Below are 23750 nucleotides of genomic sequence, written 5' to 3' on the forward strand. Positions count from 1 at the left end.
TTCCTCACTTGCAACGCAGTGTTCAAACCTGCAGAGATTTTTATCACTCACTTTCTATCTGTTTAATAAACAAACTCAAAGCACTGAAGGGAACAATATTCCAGTAGTGACGTACGACAAAAGCTACTAGTAACCCTGCTCTGACTTAACTGAATGGCAGGAAACCACCTCTGCCCTCAGGAAGTGAACTGTAGAAACTGAAAAGAAATGAAAAGTGTTAAAGAGCTCCGGTTCAAACAAATGTCTGTGCGGACCAATTGGTAGCCTGAAGATGGGGGAGACATGTCATTTCTTGTGACTTTTGATAGACTGGAAAGAGCTTTTATTATCTTTAGTGCGGTAATCATTCATATTTGTCCCATGACACACCCAGAAGTTTAAAGAATAACAAACTCCCAAGTATAAACACAGAATTTTGTGAGCAGATGAATCCTTATAATTGCATGTTTGGATAAAATAAGATTTCCATGCATTAAACAATGCGGCTGCCTAGAGCTTCAGGGAGAGGGGGGCTGACTGGGAGTGACTGATAATGTGTATAGGGTTTCTTTTGGGGGTGTTTAAATGTTCTAAAGTTAGGTTGTGGCAATGGTTACACAACTGTGAATATATTAAAAAACACTTTAAATGGATGAAAAAAATACAGGACTTTTCCATTTGGAAAGATAATTCTCAAAACTTTGAAGGGCTGTAGTTATTTCTCCTCAGGGATAGCAACATAAGTGCTCCCCAAAGTATCCCTCCTCCCTGTTCAAGTTCAATGCTGCTATCACTGGCTTTTGTGTGGCCTATTTTTGCACTGTTCACAGTTCCATGTCAATTGTTTGGTGACACTCAACATCAACAAGTGCCACCAAATTGATACCAGAAGACTGAAGATTAAAAAGGGGATCAAAAGGTATGCAGCCTGCTTTGTACTGAGCCATCTGCTTCTATTTTCTTTTTTAAGAATAGTTTTTTTGATTTTTAGATAGAGAGGAAGGGAGGAGAGAGAAACATCGATGTGAGAGCATAACATCCATCAGCTGCCTCCTCCACGCCCCCTCCTGGGGACCCAGCCCACAACCCAGGCATGTTCCCTGGCTGGGCATTGAACCAGCAGCCTCTCTGTGCACAGGATGACACCCAACCAACTGAGCCATGCCAGCCAGGGCACCATCCACTTTTGTGATAATAACAATGTGAGACTGTGTGGACAGGAGAGATGGTTCCGGGCTCTTGATGAAGGCCCCTGGCCAGCTGATCTGAAGTACCCCAAATGCGGCTTTAGGTTCCCGCCTAGGATCCCCACAGAAAAGGTGGGCAGCCTATTCAAGGAGCAGAAACCCTCATACCATTGTGCCATGGAGGATGGTTTTTAGCTGTTTCAAAAGGATGCGCACGTATTCATTACCCAGGATTACCTTCAAAAGGAGCACATACTGGGTCACTTAAAACAACAGAAATGTACAGGCTCCCTGTTCTAGAGGCTAAAAGTCAAAAATCAATGCCATGCTCCCTCTGAAACCTGTCGGGGAATCCTTTCCTCGTCTCTTCCCTGCTCCTGGTGGTTTGCTGGCAATCTTTGATGTCCCTCGGCTTGTAGAAGTATGACTCCAATTTCATGGCCTTCTCCCTGTGTCTTTACACTGCCATCTTCCTCTCAGGATGCCAGCCACACTGGATGGGGGGCCCTCCCTACACCCGTGTGACCTCATCCTAATTCTGGGGTGCTGAGGATTGGGATGAGGCCTGCAGCGTATCTTTTAGAAGGGGACCCATTCAATGCATGACTAGATGTAAACTAGGAGTGTATATCAATTTTAACTTAAATTTTTGAGGTATAATACAAACCCCAGGGCAGTGGTTCTCAACCTTCCTAATGCCGTGACCCTTTAATACAGTTCCTCATGTTGTGGTGACCTCCAATTTCATTGTTACAAATTGAACATAATTAAAGCATAGTGATTCATCACAAAAACAACATGTAATTATATATGTGTTTTCCGATGGTGTTAGGCGACCCCTGTGAAAGGGTCATTAGACCCCCAAAGAGGTCGCGACCCACAGGTTGAGAACCGCTGCCCTAGGAGAATTCATACTCCTTTCCAAGAACAAATGATGGAGAAACCTAGTAGTTACCTTCAAACAAAAGGAAAGGGAAAAATAAAGCAAAAAGGAATTAATCCAAAGCAAATAGAGCCCCATCTAGTTGGTGCGGGTGCCCCTTTCTGACATGTCCAGGTGCATGGTCAGCTGGGGCGTCCTCTGCCCCAGGGCACATTTGGTCGCCTCGTGCCTCCTGTTTGTAATACACTCCGGAAGGCTGACCCACATGCGAGAGATGAGCTCATCTTTCTTGCTCACTTAAAGGCAGGATGAAAAGTAAACAGCCACCTCCACGAAACCATTTCAGGAATGCCAAGAGGTTCTCCTTTTCAAAACATCTCCTCTGTCCTCCCAATGCTGTTCCTGAAATCTCTGACATGTTGCCACTTCTGGTCCAGGCACCTCGGCCAAAAGCTTCTGATGTAGCACTACCCATTGTCCCAGGCACTGCCCTCAACATTTTGTATAAGTTATGTAAGACCCAGAACAACCCTATGAAGTAGGTACTCTTATACCTGCATTTTACAGGTGAGAAACTGAGGAAAGAGAGGTTTAGTAGCATATGTAAGATAACACCACAGAGCTGGGATTCAAACCCAGCCCGCCTGCTATCAAGCAGGTCAACATATTGCTTTTCAAAAGTAGCAAGTAAGTCCCTGGCTGGTGTGGCTCAGTGGTTGAGCAGCAACCCATTAACCAGGAAGTCATGGTTTGATTCCCAGTCAGGGCACATGCCTGGGTTGCAGGCTCGATCCCAGTGGGGGGCATGCAAAAGGCAGCTAATCAATGATTCTTCTCACCACTGATGCTTCTATTTCTCTCCCTCTCTCCCTTCCTCTCTCTGAAATCAATAAAAACATCTTTTTTTAAAAAAGTAGGAAGCAACACAGTAACTAACCTAGTATCATGTCCATCAGATTTTCACATCTAGCAGAGAATGAAGCCTGAGGCAACTTTCTGTTTCTCAAAGTGTCCTCCCCAGACCAGCTGAATCAAAAGGGGAGGGAGGGGGAGAAGGTACAGATAACTGGACTCTTCCCTTAGAACACAATACAGGACCCCAGGAATCTTCATTGTAACAAACATTCCCCAGAAAATTCTTGAATATATGAATGTTCCAGAACGACTGGCCCTGAAGGAATGGAAGAAGGAAAGGGTACAATATTATGATAAACCTGGAAAAACCAGGGAGAGATGAAAAGGCAATGGGGACCCTGGTCAGTGAAGCGAACCAGGAGCCCTGGCCAGAGAGGAGCGCCTTTGCTGGGAGGGAGAATAATAATGAACAGGAGGTTTGACGGTAGAAGAAAGCAAGCTGCATCCTCTTGCTTGGATCACACACCCTTTCCTGGTAGAAACGGTTATTTGCTGAGACAGGGACGGCATTTTCTATTGGTTTGGATGGGAAGCTTGGGTGCAGGCAAGGGAGAGCACGTGGATTCAGAAACCCTTACGTGAGGTTTGTATGAGCAGGGTTGCAGAAACAGAATAAGGTGCGGCATTAAGAAAGGTGGTGTGGCCCTAACAGGTTTGGCTCAGTGGATAGAGCATCGGCCTGCAGACTGAAGGGTCCCAGGTTCGATTCCGGTCAAGGGCATGTACTTGGTTGCAGGCACATTCCCAGTAGGGGATGTGCAGGAGGCAGCTGATCGATGTTTCTCTCTCATCGATGTTTCTAACTCTCTATTCCTCTCCCTTCCTCTTTGTAAAAAAATCAATAAAACATATTTTTAAAAATTTTTTTGAAAAAAAAAGAAGGGCGGTGTGATGGCAGTAGCACTAAAGGAAGAGCGAAGAGCTCTAAGTCCTGTTTGATCCAGTCACTGCCGACAGCCTCTCAGAGTCTCAGTCTCCTGGTCTGTAAAATGAGGAAATAACGCCTGCCTTCCAAGTCCTCACAAACAAGATGTGATGTGAACTCCAGAAAGCATCCGGGGCCTACAATATAGATGGTTGCGAGTCTAGACCAAGATGGGTACAAGTGCACAGACGTGCCCTAAGTTCTGGTTTGGTCCAGCCCTTTATTAGTTAAGCGAATCTTTCCTTCGTGGGAAAATAAAAGACTATTTTTCGTTCTTATTGTGAAAATAACCTAGAACTTCTCAAGCTTGAAGAAAAGCAGATGAGTGGGCACTATAAATGTAAACCATCATTTATTAGGCTTCATGCTAAAGCCTCTGTTATGTCTGGAAAGCAACAAGAGGGAGGCCAGTCCAAAGGGCGAGACTCCATGCTTCCAGCTGGAGACCCAGGCGGGGACTGCAGATCCCCAGGCACCACTCCTCCGCACCCAAACCTCTGCTCTGGCTCACAGAGGGAGATAAATGCCTACATTTCACCCTCTCCTGCTTGAAACCCAGCCCTCCTCCTTCCTCCTCAAGCGACAGCCCTGAGCTCTTGCGCAAGGCCAGTTGCCTAGCACCTGCCACCCCAGGCAGCCCACGACTATGCCAGCGCTGCCACCCAGGGTTCCATGTTTCCTAAGGCTGCCTGTGGATCCTCTGGGAATCCAGGCAACGCAGGCAATAACAACACAATTCAGGCTGCCTGTTTCCAGCCAGGGCTGTGGGCACACTGCAGCCTTTTCCCCAGTGGTGCCAGTTGGGCACCCAGTAAACACATGGGTATTTGCCCTTGTCCCTGACAAAACACATGGGCATTAGAGCAAAGTTTCTGTGTTCTGGAAGCATTTAATTGTGCTAGTACACCCCCTCACACACACATTTATTCCATGGACTTCAAAGGCTGCTCCACATGTTGGAAATACGCGTGGGATCAGCGAGGGGGGTTTGAAATGTCTAATCCTTCCTTCTGTGTGACTGGGTTTGGTACACACATACCTCGGGATTGTAGAAGTGCGTATTGGATTTTTTTTTAAACATGCATATTGTCTATATGGGGCTCAGAATGATGAAAATGAATCAGGATTTCTATTGCCAGTTTGTGTGTTTCTCATAATAAATAGTAGTCATTCATCCTTTTCCAATGATACATCTTCATAGGCTTAAATTAGGAAAAGCTTTTCAAAGGGAATGTCCATTCATTATTCACCAACTTCCAGATGCCACCCAGCACCCGAGGAACTCCCAGAAAGAAGCAGGAAGCAAACCTGCTTGGAGGCATAGAGGAGGGAGCAGCGTAGACCAAAATAAGAGTTGTCGCTAAATGGAAAGGAGCTTGGCTTACTTTTGACTTTTGCATGAAAAAAAGGAGAAATTTTGTTAAAAATATAGACACCGCCCCCCCCCCCCCCCCCCAGATAATCTGCTCTGAATCTGAAATGGGGCTTTAGTGTCTGCATTTTAACAGGCTCCGCCCACTCACACCCACAGTTGATCCTTTGCCACACTGTCCCTGCTGAGAGACTGAGAGACGCTGGGAGCCAAGAGCCCTGTGCCAGTGCATTACAGCCAGAAGACCATGTTCATGATGGATTTTCTAGAAGGAGCTGGCTCCTACTCTTTGGTGCATATCTCAGGATACAACCAAGCCACTTCAGGCGTATGAACAAATTGCACGACCAATGGCCTAAAATTTTTCTAATATTCTGTTTGATGTGAATGGTAGAAAGCTGAAAATGATGTATTTCCTCCTCATATATTTCTGGACTTTGCCCCAGAAACAAATTCCTGGGTATTTAGGCACATTCATTGTATGCATTTTTCTATACGCATGAAAATCGAATCCACTAGTAGAAAAGAGCAAGAACATAGAAAACAAGAAATGATTCTAAGAATAAAAGTGGTTGCTCTGCTAATTGTATTAGTTTTCTATAGCTGCGTAACAAATTACCCTAAAATGTAATGACTTAAACAAACAAACATTTATCACCTGACAGTGCGTCAGGAACCCAGGTGTCACGTGACTGAGTGGTCTGGCTCAGGGCCTCTCGCAGGCTGCAATCCAGGGGTCAGGGCTGGACACAGCCCGGGGCCAACAGGGAGAGGCTGTTGGACTGAGGGTCTCAGCTTCTCACTGGTTGGTTTTTGGCCAGAGCCCTCCCTCGGTCCCTCCATTCCTCCCACACAGACCTCTCCATAGGACAACTCGCCAGGTGGCAGCTGGCTTCTAACCGAACAAGGTCCCTAGAGAGCAAGGAGGGACGCAAGATGGGTGCATGGACTTTTATAACCTGACTTTGGAAGTGAAACCCCACCAGCCCACACTCAAAGGGGGTGCATTACACTGGTCATGAATACCGGAAAGTGGAGGAGGGGGAAACCATTGGGAGCCATCTTAGATGCTGTTATAGAATACATTCATTTGTTTCTTTCATAGTGAGTTTGTCATTCTATTTATTTTTTGCTAAAACTAAATGTTAATGTAAAGGAAACATTTTTTCATACAAGTCAGGCAGCATATTCTGGAAGAAAGTCTAGTATAGTGATTTTCAACCAGTGTGCCCCAAGAATTTTTAAAACATGCAATACCTGACTATTTAGTCAGGGACACTGACCTCTTTTCCCTTAGATTGTCAAATTTTAAAAAATGGCAATGATCAATGCTACAATGAGTGTGAATGAGTCAAAATTATACCTAATTTTTTTCTGATTGACAAAAAATATACATTTTTGGTGTGCCACAGAATTTTAATAATTAGTTTATGTGTGCCATGAGATGATAAGGGTCGAAAATCACTGGTCTAGTAGTGTTGAAAAGATTCATTGAGGTTAGACATTGAACTCGGGTTTCTAAATGAGATGTACACTTTCTATGCCAACCAACAGGAAAGAGTGCTACTGTACCACGTGGGAATGCTTTCTGCTATAGGCAACTAAAAATCTGAATAGCTAAGGCTTAAAACTAAGTGTGTGCATGTGTATGTGTGTGTGTGTGTGTGTGTGTATATATATATATCAATCACATGAGGAAAAACCTAGAGATGAATAGGTACTGGCATTGTTTTTACATCTTGATAATGGCAAAGGTAGCACCTTTAATTCTCTTGGCCTTTTAATCGGGCATGTCACCACGAAGTCACAAGATGACTTCTGTGCATTAAGGCTCTACATCATATTCTAAGCAGGATTCAAGAAGCAAAGGTCCACACTATATGTTTCTGTCTCTTTTCATAAGGAAGATAAAGCTTTGTTTGAAACCCCATCCAACAGACATCCACTTAGATCTTATTGACCAGAACTAGGTCACATGCCTACCATAAACCAATCACTCACGAGGGAGACTAACATTACTATAGCCATCTAACCCAACTATGACTTATCTGGGAGATCAGAGAACTATTGCTATTACTTGGATAATGAAGATTCTGGGCAAAGAAGTAGAACTGTGGATGTTGGACAGACAACACCCCAGTCTTTGGTAAACATCTTGTGTGTTGTTATTTATATGTTCCATATATCCAATACAATCACAATTTCCACTGAAAGTCTAAAAAGGTATCTTCCCATAGAAACAGAATTTGCAAGCATCATTGCTAATGAGTTTCTAGATGTACTTAAAGTTTCCTTCTTAAAAAAATTCCTTATTCAGAAATAAAGTGTCTAGATTTTTTGGACAAAAAAAAATGACCCCATGTTTTTATAATATTGTGTTTTTATATAAAATATTTTTAAAATATTGCCATCAGATATGTTTAACAAGATGAAATCTTCTGAGATTTACTGTATTAGCCCAGTATTATCAAAACACAACAAGAAAGATTGCTTTTCCTGACGTCTGCTGCTAGGTTTTTGTTAACTTATGTTTCTGAAATTGTAACATCATAAGTCAATGTTGCACAAAGGTATTTAATGTCATTTATAAAAATCTAGTAATATAAACTGTTGACTCCTTATAAAGCATCTATTAAGACACAGGCATATCACTAAAGCCACATTTATGCCTTTGATCCTGAGCTACATAATGATTCTTGCCAGAAGGACAACTTGTTCCATAGACTTCAGGACAGAAAATCAGTTCTTGGACCAGTAGCTCAACATCATCTGAGGGATCCCATTCTAAGAAACTAAATGGCACATGCACTTTTGTGTTTTTGTTTGTTTGTTTGGGGGTGTTTTGTGTTTTATTTTGTTTTAAAGCAAATCTCTAATTCCTGTTCTCCAAATCTAAGCAGGTAAAGTTCAGGTCCAGCAAAAACCTGCCTTCCTGTAAAGTATAAGAGGAGTGAGTCCTTGAGTAAATGGAACTCCGGAGTGATAGCTTTGCGATGAGGAGTAAATCACACCAATGATGCATGGGAGCCATGAGCTCCCTGGGGATTGTCAGAGAGAGAGACACTATCGTCTGTTCAACAGTAGACCTGCAGGACCCCTGGAGAACAAGATGGTGTCCAAGTTCAGAGGCAAGCTAGCCTCGCTGCCTTTTGCATTGGCTATGGAATGTAGCTGATTGAAGATGCGCAGTGCTCGCTGAGGCAGGAGTGGAAGAACCCGGGTTCGTTCCTTAGCTGAATTCCAATCCTGGGTCTGCCATTACATGGGAAGGTATCCTTAATCCAGTCATCTGACAGCTTTGGCCATCAATGTTTCTATCTCAAATGAGACTTCATTTTTTTAAGGATCCCTTCAGCTTTCAATATCTGTGAATCTATTGATGCCACTATACTCAGATTGCTGTGGAATGATGAACTGCCTTTACCTGGAATGACTGGTCACTAGCAGAACTTAGTTGGGTTCAGTACATTATCAACATATGTCAAAAGATACAATGAAGGTATTTTATTATATAACTAGGGGCCCGGTGCACGAAATTCGTGCCTGGGGGTGGGTCCCTCAGCCCAGCCTGCACCCTCTCCAATCCAGGACCCCTCGGAGGATGTCCGACAACCAGCAGTCGGACATTCTTCTCGCAATTTTGGACCACTGGCTCCTAACTGCTCACCTGCCTGCCTGCCTGATTGCCCCTAACCACCTCTGCCTGCCAGCCTGATCGCCCCCTAACTGCCTTCTCCTGCCAGCCTGATTGCCCCTAACTGCCCTCCTCTGCTGGCCTGACCGCCTCCTAACTGCTCCCCACTGCTGGCTTGATCGCCCCCTAACTGTTCCCCCTGGCCTGATCTCCCCTAACCACCTCTGCCTAGGCCCCTGCCACAGTGGCTTTGTCCAGAAGGACATCCAGAAGATGTCCAATTTAATTAGCATATTACCCTTTTATTGGTATAGATTCCCTCCCGTTTTATTCGCCTTGAATAAATGTATGGAAACGTCCCTATTCATGTTGTGAAAGGGACATTTCTCCTCACTTCACACAAAGATATCTTTCACATCAGTGTCTCTTAGAAAGCAATGAGAGACTTAGATGAGACCTGGAGATATGAATGGGGTAGGTGGAGAAGGGATGTGGGAGAGAGATGTAAGTTTCTGGGGAATTGTGAGGAGCAGACCTGGGAGTCAGGAAGTTAAAAGTCTAATTTCAGCTTTTCCACTGATTCACTTGGGACCTTGAGAATGTCAGGTCCATTTTAATTGTTCTGTGCCTCAGTTTCCTTACCTGCTAATTAGAGTGAGAGTCCTTGGCTGGGTGCCCAGGATTGTGAGAACATAGTGTGCAGGGCCATGAAAATACAACCATCACCAAGAATGGAAAACATCCTAGTTACCAGATGTCCTGACTTAAAATGGAAATGTCAACAAGGCTAATTCCTTTAATAACCAAAATGTGAATGTTTTAAGAAGTATGTCTATCTGGGTGAAAATTAAGCAAATACCTCTAGCGTGAGGGCTTGTCACCCTAGGAATGCATAAGTAAAAAGAGATCAGGCTTGTGTGACCTTGAGTAATTTCTTAACCTCCCGCTCTTTTGTCACCTGTATAATGGGGATAATGGCATTCATTTCAGAGGGTTGTGGTCAAGATGATTACAATTGCAAGTTAATTCTTCTGAGCCACTGGTGGGGTTTGAATTCACAGCCACTATGTACTTTGCAGCTGGTCGTTTCTCTTATTACAATTGTCGCCCAGATGAGCTTAGTCACCCAGAAGGAATTTTTAATGTTACTATTTTTTCAGCATTTACTATATAGCAGTGTTCTAACCCCATGTTAAGCACTTTACATAAGTGATCTCATGTACTCCTCACAAAAACCTATTACTGTGCCTGTTGCAGAAATGGAAGTAGAGAGAAGCTAAACTTTATTTCTGGCTCCTCTGTGTTTTCTTTACCGGCCTTGCTTTCTTTTTTTCAGCTGTTCTTTCTAATTGGCTGTTCAGGTTCTCTTAAGCCACCTTCAAGACTAAAGCAACAGCTAACTGAATACATTTATATAAATGTTATTTCTGTCATGTTGCTGTCTACCCTTGGAGATCTGCTCTAAATTCACTTGGGTATTTGAGGATAAATCATGCTCACCGGCAGTTTCTGGAAAGCACTGGAAAAACAGCTACCCTGAAATTTTCTAAGCAACTAAGAGCTTATGAATTTCCATTATGTTCATTGAAAACAGCATTTATACTTACCCTTAGAAAAACAGAGTTATTATCAAGAACTCTTACGCAGAGGCATATGCTTGTAGATCGTCACTAATAATCAACTGTGTATACGATGTATATGACCTTGCCATGTTGCTGTACTCAAATGCCCTGCTGCGGAATTCTAAGTTACCAGGAGGGTTAAATTCAGCAAACTTTTTGTTAATGTGCCTTTTAATTGTGAAATACTAAAATTGCCTTAGAGAAACTTTTAAAAGTATATCTTTTTTTAAATATATTTTATTGATTTTTTTACAGAGAGGAAGGGAAAGAGATAGAGAGTTAGAAACATCGATGAGAGAGAAACATCGATCAGCTGCCTCTTGCACACCTCCTACTGGGGATGTGCCTGCAACCCAGGTACATGCCCTTGACCGGAATCAAACCTGGGACCTTTCAGTCCGCAAGCCGACGCTCTATCCACTGAGCCAAACCGGTTTCGGCTAAAAGTATTTTTTTAAAGCGATGTGGTATTAGAGAAAGGATTGCTTTTTTCAGACCAGATTCAACACTCAAATCTACTCCTTATTTACTGGCACAATTGAACATTTTGAACCTCCCATTTTTCTATAAAATGGAAATGCTATATTACCAAGTTTCTGTGGGTTAAATGAGAACAGCGTCTGATCATAACAGCCAGTCAGCAAATGTTAGTAATTTCTCTTCCCTTGGAAAAGAATCTCAAGGCAGATGTGCTTCAAGTCTGTCCTGTAAAGAGCAAGGAATCCTCTGCTTCAGTAAAGTCCTGCCCAAACTCCATTGGTAATAGACTCGTTATTTTCAAACAAATGTATTGTACTTTTGTACATTGTACCCTCAAAACACGTATACCCATTTCAGAGGATCCATGGACCATCATTGCCCATCCTTTGATCCAAATTAAGAATGCCTGCTCTAATGTATTAATTCTGATTTCACCAAATCCTCTTACAAAACAAGGTTATCTTTTAAAAATAAAATAATTCTTTTGATATCTTGGAGTTCCATGAAGGAAAACTGAAGGCCTTTAATTTTATTATTTTTTAAAATAAAATTTTATTTTTAAATATATATTTTTTTTATTTCAGAGAAGAAGGGAGAGGGACAGAGAAATAGAAACATCAATGATGAGAGAGAATCATTGATTGGCTGCCTCCTGCATGCCCCACACTGGGGACTGAGCCCACAATCCGGGCATGTGCCCTGACTGGGAATCGAACCGTGACCTCCTGGTTCCTAGGTCGATGCTCAACCACTGAGCCACACCAGCCAGGCCAGGCCTTTATATTTAATAGCTTTGGGAAAATGCCGCGTTAGAACAAAACCCCGTAGTAGACAATTAAGTAAATTTGCACAGAAACTTCATTGAAGGATTGATCTGACTTGCCACATATTTTGTACAACCTTTTAAAACACACAAGTTAATGCTTACTGCTGAATCTAGCTCTGAATGAGCAAAGAAAAAATTAGAATGATGATAAATCTATAAGTTCATTTACATAATTGTGGACATACCATTTTTACATAGTACATCATTAGGACATTGGACAATAGATCAAGGTACAGGATGTTGTAGAAAACATACTTTATTAGGTAAATATCATGCACTTCTTTCAAAAGTGTTGACTTCAAGGTGGCTCCTTGGCACGGAGAGCTCCGTGGAATCACCTACCTAGTCCTGAGCGTGGCTGTATTGCTGCCAGCGGTAATCAACTTGTTTGGGGACCTGCTTTAGATTTCTTCATACATCTGCCAACACCAAACAGTTGAGCTGGCTCTGTCCCACTCTTTGGGGAGTAATTTTTCCCCAATGCTTCAGTTGTTGTTTATATAAATCCTTCCAGAGGGATAAAAGCTCTTGAGAATTCATTGCTTATGTGAACATGTGCCGTGGGAGACAATGCTGTTGGGGAAGGGGCCACGTTTGCTTTCTGGCCCCACTTTTGTGATATGACAGCCTACCTCTCCACATGGGTTTGAAACACCAGATCACGTGGAAACAATGAATGGAGTTGCTACTCGGTAATGGTTGAGTGCCATGTGACTGCGAACTCATTTGATTACTACCTGGTGGCCACCGAAAGGACTACTACAGGATCCATCCGGTGTGGACCACTGATATTTGCATCTGTCCTTAAACTTTACTGTTTCCTTATCTGCCAAATAACGTACATATAGTTCAAAAGTGAAGCTCCCTCTTAACATTTTTTTAAAAATATATTTTATTGATTTTTTACAGAGAGGAAGGGAGAGGGATAGAGAGTTAGAAACATCGATGAGAGAGAAACATCGATCAGCTTCCTCCTGCACACCCCCTACTGGGGATGTGCCTGCAACCAAGGTACATGCCCTTGACCGGAATCGAACCTGGGACCCTTGAGTCCACAGGCCGACGCTCTATTCACTGAGCCAAACCGGTTAGGGCGCTCTTAACATTTTTAACTGCCTTCCTTTCTCGCTTTCTTCTTGATGTTAATGTCACCTCTGTTCTCCCTAGAAGGCAAATTGCAAGTTCAGAGCTCACTTTAGGCTTTTCTCTCTCCCAGCCTTGAGGTAACCAAGTCCCATGCATTCTTCCTTTTACATGTTTAAATTCATTCTTTCTTTCTTTTTTCTTTTCTCCATGGCCACTATTCCAGTTTGGGGCCTACCACCTCAAACTTGGGACACAGCAACAATCTCTCTGCCTTGAGTCTCTTTTCCCTTTTGCCCAGTCTCCACACTGCTATCAAATCAATCTTGATAACCACTGGTTGTGGCTGCAGGCTACATTCTCCCACCTCAACATCTTCAATAGATTTCCTACCCCACACTGTAAGTAAAAAATATTGCATCTGGCCTCAACATGCCTTCCCAGCTGTGGGCACACAGGTTTCTCTGTTTGTGACACTCACTGTACTATCCTTCCTCATTCCTGCGTTCTTGCTCACACTATTTCCAAGGCCCCTGCTTCCTTCCTCTCCAAATCACACTCCATTTTCCAAGCCCAGCTCAAGACCCACCACCCCATGAAGATTTCTTGGGTCTTCGCTGTTCACCATGATCTCATGTATCAAAGAAATTCTAACAGTGGAGGGTTGAAAAAGCTAATAATCAATTAACTAACTCCCCCTTGATATTTTGTGTGTAGTTGTCTCAGAATAAGGTTAACTTAAATAGTATTGTTTATTGAGTGTCTTGCATATTTATCCATGTTGCTAGGTTTTACTTGAAGGCAGGAATTGTGTAATATCCATTTGGTTTCCCCTAGAGCAGTGGTTCTCAACCTTTCACCTGGTATAGAAACATCTGGAGAACACGTTAAAAATCCTCCTGGACTCCACCCCCAGAGGTGCAGTAAGATCTGAGTGGGACCCAAGTATCTGTTTTTCCAAGAAGTTCAAAGTGCTGCTGCTGCTGCTAAGGCTGGGTGCTTTCAAGCCTCTCATGCTGTACATAAAAGCTAATCTGTACTTATGGAGACTCAGTAGTGAGGTTTTTCTCTTTTCTCCCATTTCAACTTCACATTCTGTCACTTCCTCCTTTCAGATTGATTTTGAAGATGTGATTGCCGAACCAGAGGGAATCCACAGTTTCGATGGCATCTGGAAGGCCAGCTTTACCACCTTCACTGTGACGAAATACTGGTTTTACCGCTTGCTGTCCGCCATCGTGGGCATCCCCCTGGCACTTCTCTGGGGCATTTACTTCGCCATTGTTTCTTTCGTGCACATCTGGGTAGTTGTGCCATACATTAAGAGTTTCCTGATTGAGATTCAGTGCTTCAGCCGTATCTATTCCATCTGCATCCACACCCTCTGTGACCCACTGTTTGAGGCTACTGGCAAAATATTCAGCAATGTCCGCATAAGTGTACAGAAAGAAATATAAATGACATTTCAAGGATAGAAGTATTCCTGATTCTTTTTTTTTTCCCCTTTGAATGTTCTTGGTGCCAATATCAAGTTTTAAGTTGCTAGTACGGCAACAATATATGAGTGAATTTTCTTGGTTCATAACAAAGAAATCGCTCTCTTAGTTTTCATAACTATTATGTGTCTCTTCTGAGCTATTTCATCTAATTTTTTTTTTGGTCTAAATTTTTAAACCCACTTAAAATGTTTTCCTTGCATTTTTATTTGCATGTGGGGTCATTGTTTTATTGCCTGAGATATGAACGAGAGAAATATGAAGAACCAGTGACCTCAACTGCCTATTCTAAAATGTTGACCATTTTATGGTAAGGGAAGAATTCCGGGCTATGGCCATTTGTTGTACAAATATGTGGCTGGTTTTAAACAAATTCTTCCCTTACCATCTGCAGTGTTAGTGGATTGCTGTCACTCATTTTAATGATCCAATGGGATCAATGATATTTATCAAATTAGAAAACCTACTCTGCATTCACACAGTCTGACTGACTTACTCTTCTTAAAATGTGATACTCTCTATCCTGAATATTTGTTACATAGATAATGAGACTTAAGTGCCTTCCTGTTCATCATACTTTCCTTCTCAAATGGGGGTCTCGCTGGTCAGTTTTCATTAAGTCAGCAACCTCTCTGGAGACCAAAATTAGAGAATCCATCACCTAGTTCTCCACACTTGTTTCTGACTCTGAGAACGGAGTCGGATGAAGTTCCTGTCTGCACCTGCTCACACACCATCTTTATCCATATCGAGTATGGTCCATCTCAGCCAATGAGATGAATTAAGGAGGACCAATGGGGCCGAGTCCTCTCTGGACTGGCAGGCGTGGAAGCCAGCTTTCCTGCCTCTCTTCAGCTGAATGAGGCCAGCATGTCTATTCAGCTTCATTTATTTCCAAGAATAATCACACTTTCCTGACTCCAAACTAATCCATCACCGGGTGTTTTAGTGGCCGAACATTGTGTTCCCTTTTCAGCTGACCGGTGGGCCTCCGGGGAGAGGCTCATAACATGGAGGCCATTGTGTGAGCCTGTCAGAGTTGTCGCACATGTGACCCCTGCAAAGTGAAGCACTGGCAGCCGCCTGTTATGCTGTGACGCGTGGCCCCGCTACCTGCCAGGAGCTTTGGACCTAATCCACGCATCACTCTGCGCAGAGAGAAGATGGGGGAGGAGGCGGTCATACAAGATTGGGATCGTTTTGCTGGAGTAAATTCAAATTCTTCTAAACTCAAACTGAGGAATGTTACCTGTAAACCTGGGTCACGCAGAAAGCGGCCTGGTACACCTAAAAGCTTTTTATTCCACCTGCTCATAGTAAGATTCTGCCCTTGGGGAATTGATGTTTAACCTTCAGGTATGCTTTCACTTTTAGTTTCATACACTTGTTGGAGCTCTGCTTGATGGTTTTTTTATTTGTTGTTGGGGTTTTTTTGTGTTTATTTTTGCCTCTTCCAGTTTTTCTGACACTTTACTTACCACCTTGTTACCGACTTTAATGCTTTGCATTTAAAACAGACACTGGCATGGACATAGTTTTACTTTTAACCTGTGTACATACTGAAAATGTACTACACCGCATACTTTTTAAGTGTAAAGATATGCTTATCTCTATGTGAGGAAGATCACTTGGGAAATGGCTTTGTGATTCAACCTGTAAGCTGTGTATCCCAAGGCATGTCTGTTCTACATATACGCTTAGTTTCCTGTGCAAATCAAATGCTGGCCCAAAAGAGTGCTGAAATTTTATATGCTTACTGATATATTTTACACTTTTTTATCCTGCATGGCCTGTAAAGGTTATAAGTCTACACAATAAAAATGTTTAACAGTTCTACAGTCAGCTTTATTATTTCCCCCCCAAAACAAATACATACATGTCAGGGCCTGTGGGCGTGTCTGTGTAGTACATAGTGTGTGCACATGTTTGTAGGGCGTTTGTGGGAGGGTGTAGTCTTCCACTTTTCAGATATTTTAGTCATTTAAGTGGGATCGTTCTCCTAAGGCCATTGCCTGTCATGAGTTACTTTAGAGAAAAGTTATAATTCATAAGAAAGATTTGTTTCACAGTTTACCCAGTGCTTTATTATATGTCATCTAATTTGAGCCCCTAATAACTTTGTGTGCTGGATATTAATAGTGTCGTTTAGTAAATGACGCATTCAGGGAGTATGCCTTGAATTTTGCCCTGTCGTAACTGGAATTTCTTTAAAAGGCATATTTTACAAACAATTTATTTTTTGGCCTTGGGTTAGATTGGGTAAGTTTAAAAACAGAGTTTCTGTATTGGTCAAAGTTCTCCAGAGAAATAGAACCAATAAAAATGTATGTATATAAAATATATATGAATATGTAAGGAATAGTATGTATTTAAAGAGGTTTATTATAAGAAATTGGTTTGCACAATTTATAGAGGTGAAGAAGCCTCAACGTCTGCAGGATGAGTCAACACACACACACAAAAAAAAAACAACACAAAACAAACAAACAAACAAAAACTCACAATGTTCCAGTTCAAAGTAAGTCAGACAGGAAGAACTTATCTTACTTAGAAAAAGATCAGCCTTTCTGTACTATTCAGTCCTTCAACTGATTGGATGAGGCCCACCCACACTAAGGAGAGAAATCTGCTTTACTCAGTCTGCTGATTTAAAAGTTAATCTCACCCAGAAACACCAGAATAATGTTTGGCCGGATATCTTGGCATCCTAGTCAACATGCATAATTAATCATCACAGTTTCCAAACACAATTTTGCAAAGGTGATCTAATTTCTCTCACCCTGAAATTCCTTTCATGCGGTCCCCTCTCTTTGCTGGGCTATCAAGAAAACACTAAGTCTGCTTATTTAGTAACCCTGTCTGGCATTTCTGTTAAAAATCCATTTCTAGTCTGCAGCGTGGAGATGTGCTTCTGACTCAGACCTTCTCTGATGCAGGTGCTGATATTTAAATGTCTGGCTTATAATTATAATTCGTACTTATAAAATTGGGAGTGGAGAGGAGAGGTAGAGAAAGACACTTAACGTAACACAAAAGAGTGAATGGCAATCATGAAAAAATGTATTAGTAGTGAAATAATAAAAATCAGAGTAATGAGCTATAATTTTGCTTAAGGTTGCAGTGAACAAAAAAAAAAAATAATACCCAGATTGGTGAGGGTTCAGGGAAGCAAGCACATTCATCAGTGCTTTGGTGAGTGCAGTTGGTACAAGTCTTCTGGGGAACAATTAAATGTACACATGATGGATCCTACAATGTCACTTAATAAAAACAACAGAGGCATACCAAGGTTCATCATCAGGGGTGCTCATTAGTTGATTGTCAATACTAGAAAATATTGGAAACAACATATTTAGAAATATGGAAACAGTTAAATAAAGGATGGTATATACATTTAATAGGCTACTAAATAGGCTTTTAAATATCTTTATGTAGTAGAACACTTAATGACATAGGAATATGTTTACTTTTTACATTTTTAAAAATTTTATCTTTATTGTTGAAAGCATTATAGATGTCCCTTTTGTTTGTTTATTTCCCATTGATCCTTTCCACCCCACACCTGTCCCTACCAGGCCTTCACCACTATATTGTCTGTGTCCATGGGTTTATGTTATAATGTTAATTTTAAAAGTAAAGTTAAAAACTGTATGTGAAATATGCTGCTACTTTTTTGTTTAAAAACAAATGGGGGGGGGGGGTGGGAGAGGAATCATTATATTATTTCCAAGAGCCCAACAGGCACTTTCCAGGCGGTATGTCATTTATACAAGATTTCAAACTGGAATTGCTGTCCTCATTTCACAAATGAGATATAGGCTTAGAGATCACCAATTACATACCATAAGCATTGGAGCTCTTATTTAATCCGGTGAGTCTGAGACCAAAGCCCTGACCCTCCCTCTTCTTAATCCTCCCGCTCTGTGTGATTTCTGAGCCCTAAGCTTGCCTCCTCTTCTGGAGGCTTCCTTTTCCTGCTGGCTTGTGGAATCATAATCAGCAAGTAATGTGAGCAGAATTGGAGTAAACTTTAGCAATAGTTACATAATAGTAGTTAAAACGGAATAATCTCTGCATGCCAAGCATTATTCTATATACTTTAATATATTTGTTCATTTCATCTTCCCAATAACCCTAGGTGGCATGTATTATCATTATCATCTCAACTGTATGGATAAGACATTTAGGCACAGAGAAGTCAAATAATTTGCCCAAGGTCACACAGTCAGTAATTGACATGGAGACTGGCTCAGAGCCTGGAATCAGAACCACAGCAATCAACAACAGAATTACTGTCAATGCCAACAACCAGAAAGCAAGTTGTGTCTCTACTGAGAACAACTAATTTAAATGAAAACATTTTACATTTAAAATATTTAAAAAAATCAAATTTCTCTCACAGATTACCCCAAATTTTGATGTAAAGATTTAAATATACATAAAATGTGTTTTTGTAATAGTGTACATTCAATCACATTTTGGTTTAATGACTTTTGGGACAATAGGGTGACCAAGTGACAACAATGTACAGACTCCAGAACAGACATTTCAATTGTGGAAACAAACCTTTGAAAGTAATAAGATGGCAGGATGGCAGCTGAGTGGGCGGATGTTACACTCACCTCTTCCCAGGACAAAACTAGAATTACAACGGAAACACAGAGCAAGCAAACTAAATAACAAACTGGAGGCTAGCTGAAAAGAAGCTTTATAACCAAGGATTCATAAAGGAAAACACATCAAAACTGATAGGACAGGTGGAGACGGGAAAGGGGCTGGCCCTTCTCCCACGGGTGGGGGAGGTGGGGGGGTGGAAGGGCTGGGGACAGGGGGCTGAGATTCTGGAGGGATGTCTCAGCTGTGTGTGTGTGTGTGTGTGTGTCGGGGCGGGGGTGCTCCCACCAAGCCAGGCTCCCCAACCCAAAGCACCAGAGATAGAAAAAAGCACCCACATAACACCTGCCTATGAAAACCAGCAGGGAGCCTGTCTGCAGAGAGAGACAGGAATTCTGCTGGAGACACAGGCCCCCTACTGAAGAGCCAGTACACAAAACCTCATTTGAAGCCACTCGCCCTGAGCTCCAGGGCAAGGAGGGCAGAGTGGACTACAGTTGCGTGAGGAAAGTTAAAAAAATAAAATTGTTGGATGGTTAGATGGACAGATGAATGGTTTGATGGTAAGACCATACTAGAAACTATGAAGGCATGAAGTGACAAATTTCTGCTTTAGCACTAAGAGTGTCATGAAGAAAGTCACCTAACCCATTGTGAAATAAATCACAGCATTATCAACAACATACTTGCCATTTTTTCCCACTTCACCTTATTTTTCCATGAAGTTTTCCCCCATCAAAACTTTCTGTAAGGTACCCATTTGAACATTTTTATATGTCAAAACATTAGTTTCCCCAATGAAAACTTTAGCAAAGACTATCATGTATATTTGACATATATATTTTTTTTATTTGAATGATAGCAAACACATGTTAATGCAGTTATTAAGAGGGAAAATGATTTCCCAGCAGCTGCTGATTTCACCAGTTCTACTATGTGATGAGTCATTCAAACTTCCACAGAGTTAAAAGTTACAAGTGAGGAAGAAGGAGGTTTTTTTTATTATGATGAGAGAGGAGTGGGAAGAATTAGACCTGGCAAAGTGAATAAAATCAATTGAAATGAGAATTTGATGCTATAGAAAGTTAAAAAATTTGTATGTCAAATGAAAAAACAAACAAACAAAAAAATCACTGTACACCTTCCTAGTATTTTAACAGAACAACTGGGAACAAACAAGCTAACATGTGAAAAGTGGCATAGAGGGTGGGGCATTTGCAACAGGAAGAACACAGTCATTTTTGTTGTTGTTTTTTAATAAAAAAGGCAGCAGCTGCCAGTCCGAGCTACTCTATGAATGGGTAACAAAGAAACCTCCTGGCCTTCATTTTTACTAATATGATGCCAACTATTAATGAGATGATCACTGTCCCAAGGCATTAGTCAGAACCCTTTTTGAAAGTCTGTTTCTTAAATCCTTCATCACATTGCACAACCTCTTAGGAAAGGTCAGATGTAGTTACCTGCCAACTCCAAAACAGGAAGTTCTGTCCACTGCAGAGCAGTGGGGAGAGTCCTGTGAGATGCACAGCACAGTGTTCACACTGACGGCTAGAATTTGTGTTGACACTGACTACATTTTCACCATGATTATGTTATTTGCTCCATTGCATTCATGTTGCCCTCAAAATAAAAATAGCTTTAATTTACTAAGCACATACCATATGCCAAGCAGTGTGCTAAGCATCTTACAGATAATACTCCTAACAACAGCCCAATGACTTACATATAATTATCTAAATCAAATGAACACCATTATTCTGTTTTCAGGTCAGAAAATAGAAGCTTAGAGGAGTTAAGTCATTTACCTAAGGTTAACTAGCAAGTTTAACAACCATGACTATTAACTCCAAAGCTCTTGTTTACGAAGAAACTCCCTACGCTCTTGAGAGAAATTGAAAATGCGGAACACCATTTCGAAAGGATTACAATAGCCCTGTGTGTCATCCCGGAGAAAAAAACACCCAGTAAATGGTAAAAAGTCACGTATGCAAATAATTTATTCCTTATCCAAAGTTCTTTTCACAGAGTTGTTCACTTTATTCCTTCAACGAACTTTTATGGAGCAACTATTTGGCATAGTAGAGAAAAGAAAGATACGTAAGACAAAGATGGGTAAGACAAAGGCCTTTGTCTTCAAGAAGCTCCCTGAAGCATCAATGAAGGCAACTCCAGGATAGAGTTAATACTTTTCTATTCTTCTGCTGAGAAGATAGCTTTAGTAAATAAAAACTATTGACAATAAATGTTATGGTTTAATGCTGCAGCTTTAAAACTATGTCCTATAGAAACTAAAAGGAGCCCTGGCTGGTGTAGCTCAGTTGGCTGGGCATAGTCCCATGCACCTAAAGGATGTTGGTTCAACTCCCAGTCAGGGCACGTGCCTGGGTTGAGGGCTCAATCCCCAGTTAAGGGATGTGCAGGAAGCAACCGGTCAACATCACCAGGATGTTCTCTCTCTCTCTCTCTCTCTCTCTCTCTCTCTCTCTCTCTCTCTCTCTCTCTCTTCCCCTCTCTCCCTCTCCCTTCTTCTCTCTGTAAAAGTCAATAAAAAATATTTAAAACAAAAAAAGAAACCCAAAAGTAATAACTAACTCCCCTAAAAATAGAGATGGGCTAGGGGTAGAGATGAAAAAAATAGCATCTACCACTTTCCTTCAAATAGACAAGCCCCATTTTAATTGCTTTTCATATTAATTTTCAGCATCATATTGTCTTTGACTATATAGTTCCATCATTAAGAAAATTGATTTAAAACCATTGATTGATAAAATAAAAAAATTGATTAAATTGGTGAAATAAATGCACATTTTATACCAACTTAGATCTTAAATAAAATGTCAGTGCTTGTTTTTATGATTGTCACTCAAATATGTTCCAACAATGTTTTGGAAGATGCATTCTCAACTGAGATAACCAAACTCAGAAAATATCTATAAAAACCATGAATAAATACCAATTAAAATATATAATAGCTTTGCAAAATCAAGCTTCAGTTCTAACAGTAATGAGTAATAATTTGAGTGGAATGAGTAGGAAAAAATTAGTAATGTCATTTTTATTCCTGTGGAGGGAATAATTTACCAGTGAAGTTTTGGGCATTAGGAAAAATATCCAGATGATGTCAAATATTGCTCAAGGCAATTTACAAATAGAATATAAGCCTTCAATATCTACATTGGACTAGAACAATTTCTTTAGATCTTTCACCCTCAATCTTAAACAATAATAAATGTAAATAACAAGTCAACCTATAGCAAATAACAAAATTTTTTTAGCTTAGAAGCAGGAACCTATAATTAAGTCCTCAGCCAAACTCAGAACCATCTGTGTAACCTTGGATAAGTCTCAAAACTACATGCATTCACTTAAACTGGCTACCATCATGCCTCCTACCTCATTAGATTGTGGTTCAAATGAAAATGTGAAAATGCCTAAAACAGAGCCACATCTCATGGGAATTATAGGGGGGATAGATGGTGATTGAAGGAGATTTGAATTGTAGGTGGTAAACACACAACAGAATATGTAGATGGTGGATTATAAAACACCTGAAACCTATGTAATTTTATTAACCAATGTCACCGCAATAAATTCAATAAAAAAGAAAAAATCTATAATAATAAAAGTGTAATACGCTAATTAAACGGGACATCCTTCCGGACTAACTTCCAGACGAAGCTGGGGCTGCAAGGGAAGCCCAGGCCCCGGGTGCCAGAGGGAAGCTGGTGCCAGCAGCTGGGGGAAGGAAGGCCTACTCTTGCATGAATTTCGTGCATTGGGCCTCTAGTTAATTAATAAAACACAATAATCTTAAAAAATGAAGTTACAGACAGCCCCTTACTTCATCACCCTGTCATTCTCTCTAGTGCCTCTGGGTTCCTGTCCTGCTCTTCATAACACATTTAAGCCATTCTCTAGTGTGTCTTCACAGACCACATCTCTACTCATGCTCATCCATGTGGACTAAGTCAAAATGCCAGGACATTTGTCCCAGACCCTGAGCACCTACCCAGAGCTCAGGCGACATCTTCTCCTAATTTGTTGTATTGGCCAAGAAATCCTGGCTTAGTTTCCACCTAGGATTTCCTGAGATCACTTTGGCTTCTCCTGAGACTGAAATCCATTTGGGTTTAGAGGATTTGGCTGTGATCTTCCACCCTGCAGCCCTGCATGGTCCTTCTAAGCCTTCTCTTCCCATCCACAGGGGCCTGCACCCTATTCTCCATGTTCCTGCCACTCGCCTCTTCAAACCAAACCTACGCTCTCAGAGCAGATACAACTCACCATCTTACTCCAAGACTCCCCATTGCTTGGAGACCAGCATCTGTGCTGAACCCACCAGATCCCTGGCATCAACACCAGCCACACTGGAGAGTGGACTTTGGTCGCTGGGGCAGACACTGGCTAGTTTGTACAAAAAAAACTCATTTCTCTTCCCTCCTGGACATACAATTAGACTACATTTCCCAGCCTTTCTTGCATGGCCATGTGACTCAGATCTGGCACTGGAATTTGGGCAGAAATTACATGCTTTATTTCCAGGCCTGAGTCGTAATTATCTCCCATGTGTTTCTCCATCTGTTGGCTGGATGTCTAGACCAAGGGCATCTATGAAAACCATGTGTTCAAATGGCAAAGCATCTCTCAGCTTGGATCCTCCAAAGACGGTGTAGAGGAAAGTGCCATGCCCCACCCTAATCTCCAACACTCATGGACACTTAAATGAGTAGA

General features: G+C 41.5%; 1 protein-coding gene across 3 annotated transcripts in view; it reads left to right on the plus strand.

Moving 5' to 3' along the window:
- CAV1 (caveolin 1) overlaps positions 1-16235 on the plus strand; it is a 35043-nt gene extending 18808 nt beyond the window's left edge. For all 3 annotated transcript variants that reach the window (XM_059711610.1, XM_059711612.1, XM_059711611.1), the window contains one exon: positions 14022-16235. In XM_059711610.1, the coding sequence (XP_059567593.1) occupies positions 14022-14363 (342 nt within the window). In that variant the 3' untranslated portion in view covers positions 14364-16235. The remainder of the gene's footprint in view (positions 1-14021) is intronic.
- The last annotated feature ends 7515 nt before the right edge of the window (positions 16236-23750 follow it).

The sequence above is a fragment of the Myotis daubentonii genome, chromosome 10 (genome assembly GCF_963259705.1).
Source record: "Myotis daubentonii chromosome 10, mMyoDau2.1, whole genome shotgun sequence".
In the NCBI taxonomy this organism is placed as follows: Eukaryota; Metazoa; Chordata; class Mammalia; order Chiroptera; family Vespertilionidae; genus Myotis; species Myotis daubentonii.